We start from the raw sequence: 17,396 nt of genomic DNA, 5'->3' as shown, positions 1-17,396 counted from the left end.
TCCGTCGGGGCGGTGCCGCTGGCGCTGCGGGCGGAGCGGCCGCGGCCCCTCCCCGGGGCGGAGGGAGCGGAGCCGAGCCGAGCCCAGCCGAGCCCGCCGGAACCGCTCTGCCCGGCTGTGCCCTGCCCTGCTCTGCTCCGCAGCCTCACGCCCTCCGTCTTCCCCTGGGACTCGGCATGTCGTCGGGCGGCAGCCTCAGCACCATGCAGCGGCTGGTGGAGCAGCTGAAGCTGGAGGCGGCCGTGGAGAGGATCAAGGTGAGCGGGGGTGCCGGACCCGGGGCCGGGGGGAGGCGCGGGTGCTCTGACCTCCGCGGCAGGACCGGGACAGAATCCCCTACTGCCCTTTCCTCCGCGTTGTCCGCGCCCTGGGAAGGAAGGGGGTGAGGGGTGCGTGTGCCCCGGGGCTCGGAGCCCCAGCCCCGCGGGCGCGGTGAAGCGAGTGCTGTTCCCTGTAGAAGGAGCCGTGATAAATAATACAGTAGCCCCTCGTTAGTTCTGCACAAGCAAGCAGATAATCGGGAGTAGTTCCTCGCAGCGGAGCCAGGCGACTCCCCCCCGCTTCGGAGAGCTGGCAGGATCTGCAGGGGGAGGCAGCGCGGTGTGGTACCCGCTGGCACACTTGGAGAAGGCAGGCCATTTGCTACGCATGCATGAACCTTCTCCTGCTTGCATATTTCCAGACAAAAGCGGACTGGTGAGGCGGTCCTGTCATCCGCCAGCTCCTCAGGATTGGTGACTTGTCCAAGACAGCTCTTAGCTCGCAGCAGGTCTGGGGGAGTCCACAACTACTTTGCAAAAACGACTCTTTCCAACAACTCACAAAATCCAGCACAGTCTGTGAAGGGATGAAGGTCAAAATAATTTATATCCAGTGCTTTCCTCTTCTTTCATCACCTCCTTTTTTCGCCATTTTCTCTGGCCCGTCACAAAACATAGCTTCCTCAATCTGACAACAATGCCGGTACATTGAGTTGCAGGAACTTAGCTAATTGATTTAAAGAATAATTCAAAATACTTGTCCTCATTACTCCTGACTCTGGGCTGGTGAAAATTTGAAGTATTCATTGCAAGGTGAAACCACTATGGCTTTTGGATATCATCCTAATCAATTTGTTAATGTTAGTAAATTTTATTAGCACATTCTGAATCAGCAGATGCTTGATTCGCTACAAGTGACTGTGATTTATCACTGCAGTGATGGGTGGGAATCTGAGAAACAGCACGGTTCAGAGTACAAATGTAGACTCTTGTGGCAAGAGGGATATTGTCTAACACTGAAACGGTTGACCAAACCACCAGTTATTGCTGGTGCCCGGATCTCTGTTCCTGCTCATTTTGAGGAATATATACCCCCCTCGCCCCGTTGCGGGGTTTTTTTGTGGGTGGGGAGGGGGTATAAAATACATAGTTTATAGTTTGCAGGTACTTTGTGCCCATAACGTATTCTGGAACTGGACTTCCTATGCATTTATTATGGGTTTGCTTGTATTCCAGGGAGACTTGGCCTTGATTGGCCTCGGTCTCATTTTCCTTTGCAGCATTGCACGCAGCAATCTGTTTTCAAGTCTGCTGTTCTAGGAACCCGTTCATGGCTTTGAAATGACACATGATTAAAAATGTATCTTATAAAAAGTATCATTTGGCTTTCTTGAGATACAGTATAAAACTAATGAGGACTATATTCACCTGGGGAAAAACCACTTGGTTCAGTTTTAGCAGACACTGGTATAGGAGAAAACATTGTTTCGGCTACTTTGAATAGACAATGTGTTTCCAGATGGAAGAAGGCTATGAAAGGATTTTTAAAAATACATTTCATACTGCAAAGTTCCATGGTGATTTTGTGTACTCTGCCAGCTGAAAAAGCAGACAGGAAAAATATTTTCAGAAAGAGGAAACTGAGTAGAAAGAAGTACCCACACACATCTTGCACACAGGAGGCTGTTGCAGGGAGCGTGGTTGTCGTGTGATGAAATATGGCAGAAACCCTTGTACTTTTCATGTGAACTGAAGGAATGAAGAATTTTATGGGGCATAGGTAGGGCTAAGAGTAGATCTGGTTTGTAAAAAAAAAAAAAAAAAAATTATACCCATATAATATAGCTTAGTATGTGCTGGAAAGTTTGATAGGAAAGTGCAAGGAGATGCTGTGAGGAACTGCTAACTCTCCCAGAAAAGATCTCCACGCAGCCTTGGCCTGATCAGTGTTGGCAGGTGGCATCTCTGTGGTGCATAGTCAGGTACCAGCAAGGGTACCAGCTGTGGTTGAGGCAAGGGGGGTAGTGCTGCAGGGGGTCCAAGGGACTACAGGACACCCCTGCAGCCTCTAGAAAGGTTCTCCTCAAGTAAGGAAGAAGTGACGAAGCCCACTGATGTAGCAGGAATCCTTACTTCTCCCTGTACTCTGCCCAAGAGAACCTGGGAAGCTGAAGAGAAATGCTCCTCACAGCATCTCCCTGAAGTGCTGACAACAGCCAAGTAAATTTGGGCAGTACCAGGTTGAGTGTCTTGGAGGAGATCATGGAGGAGAGTTGGAAGGTGTTGAGCAGGAGAGCAGCAAAACAGCAAATGTACTAGGCCAGATTTCCCATGTACTTCTAGATGCTGTTAGATGGGATGGCCCAGAACCAAAATTCCATCAGGGCTCCTGGGTGGCCCCTTTAGACAGGAGGCTGGGAAGTGTGGGTGGTCCTTCTGGTTATTGTTTTGGCAACCCTGCAAAGTTGTGTAGGAAGAAAAATCATTATTTCAGGAGTCCTGTAACAAATCAGAGGTAAGCTAAGAGGGGAACTTGTATTCCCATCAATATGGTCTGTTATTTCCTTTTATAAAAAAACTATCAGATGGCATGGATTTTGACAGTTCCATGCAGCTATTCCTAGTGTGTGTCTGGGACATTGTGAATTCCTCTACATTGTCCTTCAAGAATACAGCTACATGACTGACTTGGCATCCACAGGGAGAGCAGGGGAGTTCAGTGCTGAGGAGATCTTATCTTTGGGATCCTGGGGTTGTTCTGCAGCTCTGGACTCTCCTCTTTGGGGCCAGAATGTGGATTTGAAGTTCTGAATTCACTGCTGGGGGAAGGTGACAATTTGGACGGTCTTAAAAAGCTTTACATCCTCCTCTTCTTTCTTTCATTCCTTAGTATGGTTTATGTTGCTTAAAAGTTTGGAAATTAAAATCCTTTTAATAAATTATCTGAGACTCAAAGAGTTCAGATATAAACCTGAAAAAAAGTAGATTGGAAAATACTGTGGTCAGGTCTCGGTGCATTTTAATGAGGACAATTTGCATCACACTTGAACCTCAGTCCTCTGCACTTTCTTGGCTCATCACTAGCCTAGTATTTCATGCATGATTCCTCAGAGCTTTGTAAATGTGCTTCTGTTCTGACTTACTTGGTGTTTTAGAATCCAAGAACTGACTTGGCTGCACTCCAGCTCTGTTTGATAATAGCTCTTCAAGAGGAAATGCCTAGTAGATGCTTATGAATGAATTAGTTTCCTCTCCGGGTTTGTTTTTCCTTTTCAGGTCTCTCAGGCAGCTGCAGAACTCCAGCAGTACTGTATGCAAAATGCCTGCAAAGATGCCTTGCTTGTTGGGGTTCCTGCGGGGAGCAATCCCTTCCGAGAACCCCGATCCTGTGCTCTACTCTGAAAACAGGTAATAAAGTCACAGATACCATGACAACCACTCTGATTTGAAACTCAAGCCCTTTGCAGGGACAAAGAAACATGGTGATAGTTGTTTAAATGTTGAGTTCTTCGTGGATAAGTGTTTATCATTTCCCTACTGGCTCTGCAAATGGTTTTCTGTTTCTTTTAGGTGTGGCAGTTGAAGCATGTTTTTTTCCCACACCCTTCTAGAAGTGTTTTGTTTGTGAGTTGGGTTTTTTTTGTTAGGATGGTTGTGTTTTTGTGTTTGAGCAATTCTAGAGTCCTTAGCAGCATCCAAACTAATTAAAATTGTCTAAGACACACAGTTGTGTTTGACACAGACAGACAAAAAAACCAGTCACATCCCCAGCCTGGAGAAGACAAAGCTGTAGCAGTTGCATGCGTTGTGATAACTAGTTCACAGCTTAAGCAAGAACCTTGTTAAAATACATTTGGTCTTCAATGTCATCTTGCAGTTTATTTGGCTATGTCTGTCCTTAAGCTCTTTCTGTTTTTACTGTTGGTACAGCACCAAAAGTGATGGAAGCAAAGAGGAGCTGAGGCATTCAGTAATCACATCCTTTTTTGGCACAGGTCTAAGGGATGAGCTGCTCCCTAAACTCTGCCTTAGCACTCTGCCTGGCTTGTACCTGTGCAACACCTGCAGAGTACATGGGTGGGTGACCATCCAGCATCTGCAAATCTTTGGGATCCAGTTCTGTGATTCCCACTCCGGCCTCTCCTGTAGTCGTACAGGTTATCAGTGATTGCAGCAGGAGAAAGAAACGCCATGCATGCCAGTAGCCCTAGGCAGGACCACACCATAACCTGGAAAATCTATTACTTCTCTGTGACAAATGAATGTGGAAGTAGGATATTTAGAAGGGTTACTCTTCTTTAAAAGAAAAAAATAAAAATAGTTCCTGCTAAAGAGCTGAAAAATCTGCAGAGAGAGGAAGAGCCACTGAATTCTGTTCCTTCTTTGAGAGTGCTGTCAAATACAAAAGGGATGTTTTCTTAAGGGCAGAATTTAAGCTAGAGCATAAAATCTTCCCCTTCCTGCTGCCAGGGTTCCTGAGCTTGCAGATGAGCTTTTGCCTCATCAGTAGCGTGGCTTTGATTGTTGCTACATAGGTTTAACAAAACAGGTTTGAACCTAAAGAGAGAGAACAACTGGACATGAGATGCTATTCTGGAAAAAACTTGGCAGGGGAGAAGCAAAAGTAGATTTTCTTAATTTAGGTGCTACCCTTAATTATTCATGCAAATAAGATAAAATTGATAGTGACTGTTGCATGTGTTCTTCTGTTACTGAAGCAGCCTTTCTACCTTTTTTTTTGGCAGTCTCTGTGTGTATGGATGTATGTATTGTAGGATTCAACTTTGATCCCATCATTCAGATAGGTTACAAAATATTTTCACAAGAATTTGATGATTAATTTATTATGCTTTGAGAAATGCATAGCTCAGCCCAGGATGTTATTTAGTATTTTTTTGCTAATAGATAAAATATGAAGTTTATTATTATTTTGTTATCTTAGGATCATAAGAAAATCAGAGCAAAGTAAAAAAGCCAATAAGAAATGTTATGATATGCAAAGATACCAATATCCAACAAAGAAAGGTTATTCATGTTTTCTTCAGTGCGAAGGAGCTTTTCTGTTGTAATTTGTAAAAGAAAGCTTAGGAAGATGGCATTTAATAAATCTTTTCTTTTTCCTCTTATAGGGAAGGTCATCGGAGAATTGCCTTCAAGCATGACATGAATAATAACTGCCTTTCCTTCACAAGAAAAGTCTCCCTTTGTGTCCTGACTTTTATGTGGCTAAAAACAGTGTCCTAGATATTTATTCATTTGTTCTTGTGAATCTGTATTCCACTATCTTTTGGTAATATTTTTAAAGTTTTTTAATGTAACTGTATTAGGGTGGGTTCGAAGCATACTGAAAACTATAACACCATTGAAATCTCAACAAAAAAGCCCAGTATTTATTACAAAGAAGTGGCCGAAGTAAACGGGAACCGAGAGAAAGAGAAAACGATGAGGAAATACGACACCTTACTCACTCAGGTGTGATTCATGGGGTATCTTACCAACTCCGAATGCCATAAAATCCTCTGCAGCAGCTGCGTTTTTCGGAGGGTTAGTAGGCTCACACATAGCAGGCGTCCCCAGTAAAGACAGCTTGGTCCTTCGTGTGGAGCAAGCTACCCCAAAAAACGAGCTGTGTGCTTTCATACAATCAACTGAGCACATCTGCCTAGGCAGGTGTGGCCAGCACCTCCCCACCAGAGGTTCTCAGTCCCACCCCCTTGGTTATACAAGTGCATCCCTTCAGCGCATGGATGAGTACTTTGGAATTTCCCTTCCACATGCGCAGTCTGCTTCGGGGGTCTTTTCTAACTGAGTCGGGGGTCCTTACTTCATCAACTCCTCTTTGTTTTCTCCTTCAAATGTCCTTGACAGATGACAAGCCAATCACAGAACACCATTTAATACAGTTTATACAAGAAGCTCTCTCTCCAAGGACGAAGTTCTCGTTTTATCAGTGAACTTGGCAGGGAAAATATAAACTCTTACAGGTGGCTGGGCCAAACACAGACCAAAAGTGTCAACATCCCTGATACAGTAACTCTCATTCTTTTCATAATCATCACCGCTGTTACATACTATGCTAACTGTACAAATATTACCTAAGAAGTTTACATTTTAGAAATGAAAAACATGCGAATTTTTACCAAATTACTTACTTTGGTCTTGATAAACTGCAACACCAGAGTGATAGCAAAAATGATTTTTTTTTTCCCTAAAGAAAACAACTCAAAACTGAATAATTAGGGTACAGAGCTAAATGCTGTTAGTGCTGAAGTAACATTCTCAGGGGGAATTTTGCTTCCATTAGCAAGACCTGGAGCCAAATTCAGGGTTTTTTTAAGTGCATCTCAGTGCATAAATGACACGTCTTAGACGTGCTGGACACAATGTATAGCATAGGCTTGATTTCTAAAGCATGTTTTTTGCAATACTTCTAATCTGTAATCCTTCTTCTAATATGTATTTGTAAAAGTACTGCTATGGTGGAATTTTCTTGATGTATTTAAAATGTGACCAAACAGACACTAAAAATCCAGGAACACCCAAAGACACTTGCATGCATCACTGTCAAGGTTTGCAATACATGAAACTTACTAAAATGTACTTGGTGATTTGCCTTCACTTTTTTATAGAGCACTTTTACAAGGATAACTAACTTTTTTAATAGGTTTTTAATTTTGTCTACTTTCTATTGTTTGTATTAATCTTTTAGAAGTTTGGAAATAAAATTCCTATCACTATTGGCTTTGAACTCATTGTGTAATTGTAACAAAGAGCAGATACTGTAAGGAGGAGGGTACCTGGATTTTGCGGTGGGAGGGGAGGCCTCAAGTGCTTTGCTTTTTTGGGAAGAGAAGGTTGCTGTTGGATTTTTAGAAAATCTTATTAATAGAAAAATCCTATTTATAGCTATTTACTATTTCTGTGGTAAATAGTAACAATATTATCAGGCTCACTTACACGTCTTGAAACTGTAAGGAAGAACTCTGAGTACTTAATGTTCATGAATGTGAACTGAAATGGGGCAGCAGGTGTCCTCTAGGCTGATGTCTGTCAAAAGATTTTCATGCTTGCTGTCCTGCAGAAAGACACCAACGTAAGAGCTGTAATACTGCCAATATGTATTGTGCCTCTAAATACACATTCTCTTGAGAGAACCTCCCTCCTTAAGAGGTTTTCTTTGCTCTGGCTTCCTTTCACAGCAGGCTATTTGAATATGGCGGTTTTCTTCTAGTACTTGACACAGGTATGCACTGCTGAGGTCCAGAGAAAGCACGGTTAATCTCGCTTGCACAGGGGCAATCAGGGGTCAAAATGCTAAAGTCAAAGGTACTGATGAGCATATGCTTCAACAGGCCTGGGACAGCCATCACCTGGGTGCTGGCCACTCCCTCCCTGGCAAGTCTTTCCTATTTCTTTTACCTCCTGACATCTCCCCTCATTCTCACATCTGTTTCTCTCCCCACCCCCATCCCCCTCCCACTGCTGCACACACCTCCTGGCTTAGCTCAAGTTCTGGAGTGGCTGCTGAGCTGGCATAAGGAGTAGCCAAATCACAATGTGCAGCAGAGAGCTGCTGGACAGCCAGTCAGCCGCTATTGTCTCTTGGCTGCCCTGCCCAGTTCCACGTGGTCTCTTTTCAGCGGGAGCACCACAGTCAGCACGCGTTAGAGGAGCACCACTGTGAGCACACTGCAGATCCTGGCTGCATCAATGTCTTGCACCAGTGGTGGATAGAAAGACCCCATTCCCCCACGATGTTCCTCTGAGCATGGTGGTTATTCCTCAGAAACGGATTCCAGCCTCTCCAGAGGAGTGTGGTTGCTGCACCCCTTTGCTCTCAGGGCAGTGTGCAGCTGAGCTGCTGGGTACAAGCAGGGAGAGGATTAACAGCAGTGCCACCTCTGCCCTCCCAGGCCATGTGCTGTGACAAAAGTTGAGTGTCAGAAGGAGCTCCAGAGTGGGATTAGTTGGCATTGAGGCTCTTTGTGTTGGGAATCAGTGTGATGAAGTACGCCACTGCTGGTCATTTTGTGCTGGGTAGATAAGGCAGCATCTTAGCGGCTCAGCTTTTGCAGGTCCCCTTTTCTAGGTGTAACCAAGGAACCTGACAAATGAGCCTGGGCAGCTGTCTGCTTCTGTAGGCAGCAGAACAGGTTGTCTCTTACCTACCCAGTCTACAGGACAGCTGTTAGTGTACCTCGGTTTGCATTACTGTGCTGAACTCAACACTGCGATGCCTTAGACCAGGACAAGCATTGCATTTTGCTGCCTCTGCTTTAACAGGTCTAATCTGCAGTGGGGTGGAGAGCTGCGGGCAGCATCTTAGCTCCCTTCACAGGCTTTACCAAAGCCCATCCAAGAGGGCCGTCTGCTGCACAGAGGCCTTCACACCATCTGATGGCAACAGGTTCCACAGGATGCCCCCAGTAAAGCACACTGTGAGTGCACACATCTGTACACTAAGTGCCTCACAGGAACCACAAGACCCCCTTTGCTCACTGTCCTCTCCCTCAGTCTATCAGCAAGACACCTACAGGTGCCACCTGCCTGGTCATAAAAAGTTTACGAACTTGTTCCAGGAATGGAATGTCCCTACCTGCTGATGGAGGACTGGTGATTAGGTTCTGTATTGCATGTTTTGGTGTAAGAATTAGTTGCTTTCTAATTCTTAGTTATAGATACTTCGGGGGGGGGGGAGAGGGGAGCGCATCTTTGTAGTGCCATAGTAATTTTACTCTACATTAAATTGACGAGGGGGAAGAATGTCATATTTGATAAATTTGTCAATGTGTCCATATCTGTGAGAAATTGAGATTTGTCATAAACAAATACAGTAAAGCAATCAGTCATTGCAAACATTTTTCCTTATTTTCCACTACATTGCCCTTAAATTAACTGTACACTGACATTTTTTCTACCTAATGAAACTTAATGCAGACAGCATTTGAATTTTCTTATTTAATGTAGACAACATGTCTTTGTTTTCAAAGTAACCTATAGATTATCTAAGCTACTCTTTCACAACTGTTCATGTGAAAGTTCTGGTGTCAGCCCTTGCCTGTGGGAAAGGAAGACATAAATACATAGCTTGGTACTGGCAGCTATAATTTTCTCCAGCTGTGGTCTTCTGTGACTGAGACTTTGTAGAGCTGCACTTTAAAAGAAGAGATTCCTGGTTCTCGCAAACTGGGAGGTAATTTTAAAAAACAGAGTCAGACCATGATGCAAAAGACAGAAAATGGTTAGGTCAGATGACCACAAAAATGGGCCAGAAATAGTAAGCAAACTGCAATTTTTATATAAGTCTTCATCTTATTCAGGGAAACGCTGGCTTGGTTGCAATTTTACTAGAAATCTTTTTATATTATCACCCGTGAAAGGTATTTTCTAAAGTCTTGCAAATAATCTGGGTACAAATAATATGGGGATATTACTGTGAACTAAAATTGTGATTAGTGCTGTCATCATAGCTTTTAAGAATTCAGTTAAAAATCAGCAATCTATTTTCTCTGAGAGACCAACACTTTCTCCCTTAAGCCCTTTTTTCATTTATCCATACAGTGAATATGTGCTTAATGTCAAATAAGTATTTAACTGCAAGCATAAACCATAAACGTAGTGGGTTTTTATTTTCTTTATTATTTCCCCCCACACACTTTCTGTTACTGCATCAAGCTTAAAAGGGTTTGTGGGTTTGAAACCTCATCTCAGCTGAAGGCCACTGATCAGACAGAGACATCCTGGAGCTGGCAGGCACGCCCGTGCAAACTGTGTATGCATTCCTGCAGCAGAATGGAGCTACTGTCTACCATTGCTCCCATACATATTTCCAGTTTTGTTGCCAAATCTTTTGATGGAAAGGAGGGTTTGGACACTATCCTATGCTCTTCTGTAGCTCACAGTTCAGATAGCTTTTTTTCCTTATCTCTCACCCCTTCTAGTTGTAGCCTACAGTATCTGGAAATGCCTCCCAGATGACTCTCAGCTCCCTACTTGCCAATGCATTCTAGAAGGCTCAAAAACATAGATGACAACAAATAGCCTCCACCAGGTTATGCAGAAAGTGAGGGTCACAGCATAGTTCCCTGAATCAAATCTATGAGCATGCTAAATTTCAACACATCCTTCAAATGCTGTCCATGAAACATACAGGTTTTTCCTGTAGTTTAATTGTGATTTAAAAAGTTCAGGAACTTATCACATGGTTCCTAAAGGAGCTGGCAGAAGGAAGAAGTGGATCTGAACCCAAAAGACAACTATAAAGAGTCACAGATCTAGGTGCAAGAAATTTCTTGAGACTTTATGAGAAGCCTGGAGATTCTGGCAGATCCAACCTATTTTTACATTTGAAAAGCTGCATGCTCAGGGAGCAAACATAGGTGAATTGAAAACACCAGGAGCTTCAGCATCTGTTTTTTTTCCATTCATATTTTATTTTTTATGTGAAGAGTGATAAAGTACCTTTATACCACCCCTGAGAACAAACAAAGAAGCAGTAATTCTCAAGCTTCAAGGAACTAGTTTGTTTAGTAAAACTTTAAAAACAGACAAAAGAATCCTGAACTAGTAAGGATTCTCAAATCCTAATTTCTTTCTAAAAATTACCAACAATAAAAATTAATCTACTTCCCTTCAAAGACTTCAGGAATTTAAAAAAATAAATGTAATATGCAAATCCCCATTCCATTCAAAAGAATTTAAGACGTGTTTGTCCGTCATTTCTTCCAGGAACTCTTTCATATGTCAGTCTCCTCTTTTTGAACTCTGGTATTTCTGGAAATCCTGAATCTGGAAAAGAAGTAGAGGAGAAAAAAAGCCCCATGATAAACTACAAATACAACACATAACTTAACTATGTGTTTCATATGTGTTCGACTTAACTTCAGCAGACTTAACTGTGTTTCTCAGAAGCAGTAACAGACCAGCTTTAACCAGCACCCTTTCTATGAAAAGTATCAAATGCCATAAAATAAAATATGTACAGATTAATATTAACTACTATTTACTTCTACTGAACAATTTTATGCATATCATCCCATAATAAGAATATATTCATATATAGTATGTATAAAGAACTTATACAAAAATAAATAAATCAACCTACACTATGCCTAACAACAGTATTTCAGAAAAGATTTTAATGCTTATTTCTCTTTCATTAATGTTACACTCAGTATATTCGGTAATTGTTGAAAGTGAATTCTTTTTAACCATTTATGTTCATGTTCCTAAGTTGTTTAAAAAAACTACTTACATTGTTAATATTCAAGTTCTTTTACAATAAAGTATTTGAGAAGTTGCTTATTCGAAACAAGTTACTGTAAGAAAATTCTGTTTGGTCTTCACAAAAAATATTGTCGGAAAACTCTAACACTGACCTAAGGATTTAATCTGTTCCAGTAGAAATACTGGCTTGACATGGTGTCATTAATTGTCTGTGGTTTAATGAGAGCTTGATTCAAAGCCTGGGACATGTGTCTTTTTAACTTTACTCTTCACATATTTTTTAAATGTGGGATTTTACATTTATCAAATTTGAGCCTTCAGAGACTTTCACTCTCTTAAGGGGGAGAGTGAACCCAAACAACGGGTTTTAATTTTTTTTTTTTGTGATAGCATGCAAAACTATTTAGTATGCTTATTTTTCCCCTAGTTAGTGAATTATAAAGTAGAATAAGCCTATTCTTCCAAAATCTAAACGAAAAATCACTTTTTTTTTAAATTTTTTTTTTTAATTACCTTTGCCTTACTGGGCAATATTACAGAAGGCTTATCAGTTGGAGATCACAGTGCTTTCAGAATACTGTAAAATGTGGTACCAGAAGAATCTGCCCTGATCTCTACTGAAAATACTGTATTTACTATTTTATGCTATCAATGCCAGTTACAGGTTACTGAAATACTTGTTAACTACTCAGCAATGCTACAGGTCTCAATTTTAATCCCAAAGGAGAGGCAACAGGTCTGTTCAGAGTTTCTGTGTGAAAATTTACATTTATATAGGCTGAATATTAAAAGTTCACCATATCCAATTAACTTTTCCTTCCTTTACTGTCATAATTACCTTAAGCAGTCCATGAAACAGAGTAATTTAAATTAGTTGCTTATTGTTTCATGAATGAGTCTGATCTAATTAGTGAAAATATTTTAATGCTGTGGTGACCTTCATATTCCACCAAAAGATTTAATGACAGGCAGCAACAGAGAAATCATAATTAAGTCATCTGTACTAGGAGTTAGGCACTTTACTTAACAAGCTTAGATTTTTAAAAGAATGTGACACCTTTGTTGTGGGCTGACTCCATTTGAAAAAATACTACAATAAATGATACAGCAATACATAATCTGACAGGGACTAGTGATGCTTTCTTACTTGTAAGACTCCATGGCTACATATTATGGCTTATCAAAAAACGTTTCAAGCTAACTATATTCAATAAAATAAACAAGGGATAACAAAACTATGGAAAATTAATATTTTGTATAAGGACGGCACATACTTCCAGAGTAAACAAAGTTTTGAAGTACACACTATATTGAAGAAATATGCTTTGGAATGATTTCAAGTGGAGAGTTTAGCCCTGGAGAAATTAGCTAAAAAAGTATTCCAAGAATAAGGGAACTGTATGAAACAAACTCAGAAAATTTTCAGAGTGCCATTTTTACTCCATTAGCATCAACAGCAAAACACAGCCATCAGCAGTATCTGAATTTCACTCCCTCAATTTGCCAAATCTCTTTTTTTTCCTATAGAGTCTATATACTTTAGAGTCTTTTGTTCACCCTTTTGTCCAAATCTATGTTTACAAAAGAATCTTTCCCATAACTTTAAAAATAATTCTGGCATGTTCATTATCCATATTTCAGGCACTGTCAAAGAGAGAAGAATCTGAATCTTACAATACTGGAGAACTACATTTCTCAATATTTTACCAGGGGAAAAAACCAGCAGTAACACAATTCTAGTTTGTTTGGTTTGTTTGGTTTTTTGTTTGTGCTTTTTTTCTTAAATATTCTTTATGCTCAAAACAGAACCTGTTTAGGAACCTTTTATCACAGAAGAAATACATATCCAAGTAAGTTTTAGCAAAGGAAACATGTAACTGTTGGGTTGGATTGGTTTTAACAATTATTTGAAGAAAATAGAAAAGATAGTCTTACCAATACTCCTTACAACTTTCCAGTTGAGTTACAAACAGAATTTCAGCAAATTCTGCTTGCTTTGGACATACCTGTTTTATTTTTTTCTTTTGTCCATAAGAATGGAGGCCTTTTTTTTCTCTTTCCTTTAGATTCTCTACCTAGTTGGTTAAAATTCAGATTTTGAAGCTCATCCGTGTCAACAAAGAAGTCAGAGAGGAAACCATCACACGCAAATGAATTACATGGGCCTGTGGATGAAGAGTCATTCCATGGGGCCTGGTCAATCTGAATTTCAGGGATTTTAAATGTATCTCTAAATTCTTCTAGAAAACTCTTAGAGCTTTCCTGAGGTTCACAGACATTGAAAGTTGCAAAGAAATCCTCTTTTTCAGAGTCTTTAGAAGAAGGATCAGAGCCATCCTGTATCCTGAATGGTTGTCTTTGAACATGAAGAGAATTTGTAACATCTAGATGGGCAAAATCTTCACAGTCCTTTGATACAGCAAATAAATTCTGCTTCCTCCTTGTAATTACGTCTGAAGAACACACATTCTTTTGCATACAGCTTGGAAGATCAGACTTTAAAAAACTCTTACAGTGATTCAATGGAGGAATTAAGGCTTCAGAATCCATATGAGATGTTCCTGGTAGAGAAAAATTTGAAGCATTTTGTTTGGAGAATGAAAAATTAGCTTATTTCTCTACATTTTACAGGAAACCAAGATGCCATTGAGTATTCTGATTGCAGTCTGTCTCCTCAGAATAACTGGCTTTACCATGCTTAGAAGACAAAGATTCTAATGCACTCAGATTTTTCACTTGGTTTCAAAGGAAACATTTTTCTAGCAATTCAAGATATTACCTGTGCTGTTCAGGGTCTTATCAAGCAGCTCTAAAGCCTGATTTTGTTTATAATCAGGACAGATTGTGTTGAGGTCATTCTGGTTTTCTGGCTGTGATGCACCTTGCACTGTTTTTTCTAGTGGACCAACATTTAGGCTGTATGAAGACATCATGTCACTAAAATGCTGAAACAATGAGGAATAGATAATTGAGGAATATTTATAATACCTGTCTACATCTGTCAAATATGAAAAGTTAAACCAGTTGTTAAGATCCTAAGATGTATAAGCTTTTGTTTATTTGAACCAATACAGGAGAGGCATGTACAGTAGACAATGTGCCACTGCCTTAAATCTATAAACAGGGTAAGTAATAGTCTCTGTTTTGAAACACAGGAAAACCAGTGTCTTAGTGTAGTTTATTCTCTTTCATTAGACCAGGACTGTAGGAAGCAATGTCTGCAATGGATTGGCTCCTATCATACATCACAGAGGAATTTAACTGAGATGTTTTTCAGGTTTTTTTTTTTTCCCAGTCAATAAACATGGCTTCACATATATAGAGTTATTACAATAATAATTCCATATTCAGTGTCCAAATATCTGTTCACTTGCTCCTTCACCTTAACTGAATGCTTCACCTTAAATAAACTGTGTCCCTCATCATTTTCTTGAATAATAAGATAAGTGCATTTTTTATCTAATTAGCTGACTATAATCAGTCTATATTTTTCCCAAACTTGGCCCAACTGAAACAGTAGGAACACATAATTCTTCATCTTAACATTCAGGGCTCTGTCAAATGCTTAGTTCTATGAATTTGTAAGTGGTAGTTTTGTCATTGTGTAAAAGAGAGGGAGGGAGGGAAAGAATTTTTAACAACATTTTAGACATGAATGACATGCTAAAGTGTATAATTAATTTTTAAATGATACCAGGAAATGCGCATGTATTTTCAGATTAAAAAAACCCCAAACAACCACATATTACAACAGTGCAAAAAAGATTGATCTAATACATAAAATAATTTTTGCCAACCTTTAAAACTTTTTTTGGAACCTCTGGCAGAAGTTCCTGCAGTTGATCAAAGCTTGCAAGAAACAACCTATTCAATGAAGATCCTTTCTTTAACATGAACTGAGCAACCAGAGGGTTGATACATGGAAAAGTAAGCAGGCATTTCTCTGTCTGGAAATGGAAATTATTTTGTTAGATTGATATCTGACAAAATGTTTATCTCTTTTTTTTCTTTTTCTGTAAAATCACATTTTTATGAACAGGTCATACAGTGTATCATCGAAATAGAGCTTTCAAACTGTGAACTTTTACAGTCCAATTACAACTGCCTTTTTTTACTACAAAAGTAACAGAGTATGATTTCTGAAACAGAGTAAGTTCTGCATAACAGTTTGACAAAAAGCAAGCACAGTCTGAAGACATTTATTTTCTGAAGGATAAAACCAGAGAACCGTGTAAACTTGACTTGAAAATGCATTACCAGATTTACCATTAATTCTCCATTTTAATGGGAATTAGCTACAGCAAGATAAAGTGACAAAACTGGTTTTGTTTTACAAAAGTTGTATCTGTAAAGAGCAATGGAACAGGTGCCAAAAGCAGGAGTTGTCAGGGGGAGGGTGAATGTCACACACAGGGCAGCAAGCTCAGAGCAGTAGCCTGTTATAAATTTCAGCTTCCAGTTCCTGACTTTCACAAAGCTCTGTGCTCAACAGATGACAGGATCAAATATCCTTAACAGAGACAAAATACAATGACTCCTCTCAGTTTTTTAACAGTATCCTTCATCTCTAAATTGGAAAACCTATAATCCAATATCCCACACTTGAAAGGCCATGCCAATATCTGCTTTATTATGCTTCTGAATTTTGCAAAAGCCAAGAACGATCTAAGCTTCATGAGAGTTCAAAGCTTTTACATAAAATGAACAAATCCATATGTTTAATTTGAAAACCTTACTATACAAGTTAAAGATCATCACTGATGGGCCTGTTCCAGCATTTACTGTAAATACACAATATCGCCTACTGAATGAGAAGTTAAACAAATGTCTACTATCTGGTATTAAAGCAAGGCAGGCAATGCCATTGACTTTGGTAATGGATCACCACTGATGAGTTTGGCTTCCTGCCCAAGTTAGCCATTGTATGTTCATCTTTTACAATCTGGGTAGTTTTTTAAACTTAGTGCTTATAACTGGAGAACTGTACAAACTGGCAGACGAATGTGGAGGATAAACTTCTCTACAGGTTGTGAAAGTCACGGAAAGTCCAGGTTGCATCTAATTGTGCTGGCAAGGATGACAGAAACATTATATATATACATATATATACACACATATATACAAAATACGTGTGCGTATAGATACATAATAATGGTTATTTTAATAATATATTTTAAGAGAACAACAAAAAAAGCCTAGAATTTAATGAGTCTGAGAAACAGGAAGAAAACTGTAAATTCATGGGGAGATAAGCAAACCTCAGATGGCAAGACAGAAAGCCAGGATTTGTCCAGCCACTCATGAGGACTGATATTAGACGCTATCAAAATGTTGTCAGCAATCTGACGAATTACCAGTGCCGTCTCTTCAATCCCCGGCGTAAGAACTACCTAAAGATGATGCATAATATTTTTGGTTAAAACTTGTAGTAAGGATTGGCTTAATTTGCTACAGAAGTTGAGGTGGCAACCAAAGATGACCTGAACACAACAGCTGGTAATGTGGAGTAATTAAACCTGATCCATGCCTATCATGCAGAGGAACTCCAACCTCTGACCACTAGCCTGGCTACAAATGACACTCCTTATTTATGCAAATCCTATGTAGGTGAAATTAACTTATCCTATAGGGTTTTTATATGTGATCAATTTTCTGGGTTTGAGTTCCTAAAAGAACAAGCTATTCTGAGATGCCTAATACAATTTAAGAAGATATGTAACACTTTGAAGGTGTAATTTCCACACAAACTACACTGCTGTGTACACGGCGTGAAAAAAGCTTTGTCCTCTCTGGAAGTTTCATTCACTCAGGTAAATTTTATATGAAATTTAATATGCAAATAAGTGAAAAAGGGCCTAAAAAGGTATTACTTCATTCAAAAATATAAGTTACCAACATCAACTTTGTAAG

General features: G+C 39.9%; 2 protein-coding genes across 12 annotated transcripts in view; one reads left to right on the top strand and one right to left on the bottom strand.

Moving 5' to 3' along the window:
- Window positions 1–66: 66 nt before the first annotated feature.
- On the top strand, window positions 67–7,008 carry GNG10 (G protein subunit gamma 10). The gene is made up of 3 exons (XM_017816424.1): window positions 67–257; window positions 3,537–3,668; window positions 5,390–7,008. The coding sequence occupies exons 1-2, from the start codon at window positions 177–179 to the stop codon at window positions 3,660–3,662; spliced, it is 207 nt and encodes a 68-aa protein (XP_017671913.1). The 5' UTR covers window positions 67–176; the 3' UTR covers window positions 3,663–3,668; window positions 5,390–7,008.
- A 3,715-nt stretch (window positions 7,009–10,723) lies between these two features.
- Window positions 10,724–17,396, bottom strand: part of CUNH9orf84 (chromosome unknown C9orf84 homolog) — a 45,888-nt gene continuing 39,215 nt past the window's right edge. For 10 of the 11 annotated variants that reach the window (XM_017816474.1, XM_017816478.1, XM_017816475.1 and 7 more), the window contains 5 exons: window positions 16,745–16,876; window positions 15,284–15,433; window positions 14,266–14,431; window positions 13,493–14,047; window positions 10,724–11,048 (listed from right to left, as the gene is read on the bottom strand). In XM_017816474.1, the coding sequence (XP_017671963.1) occupies window positions 10,948–11,048; window positions 13,493–14,047; window positions 14,266–14,431; window positions 15,284–15,433; window positions 16,745–16,876 (1,104 nt within the window). In that variant the 3' untranslated portion in view covers window positions 10,724–10,947. The remainder of the gene's footprint in view (window positions 11,049–13,492; window positions 14,048–14,265; window positions 14,432–15,283; window positions 15,434–16,744; window positions 16,877–17,396) is intronic. The other variant, XM_017816484.1, reaches the window with a different exon arrangement.

The sequence above is a fragment of the Lepidothrix coronata genome, unplaced genomic scaffold, assembly GCF_001604755.1.
Source record: "Lepidothrix coronata isolate B3197 unplaced genomic scaffold, Lepidothrix_coronata-1.0 Scaffold55, whole genome shotgun sequence".
NCBI lineage: Eukaryota > Metazoa > Chordata > Aves > Passeriformes > Pipridae > Lepidothrix > Lepidothrix coronata.
The sequence above is the reverse complement of the archived record's forward strand: the minus strand, read 5'-3'. Positions and strand labels throughout refer to the sequence as shown.

What these genes read in the sequence shown, in the direction of transcription:
- GNG10 (XM_017816424.1), top strand. Translation starts at nt 177, where the DNA reads ATGTCGTCGGGCGGCAGCCTCAGCACCATGCAGCGGCTGGTGGAGCAG. An exon ending in CGGCCGTGGAGAGGATCAAG is followed by an intron (nt 258 to 3,536) that starts GTGAGCGGGGGT and finishes TTTCCTTTTCAG; the next exon opens with GTCTCTCAGGCAGCTGCAGA.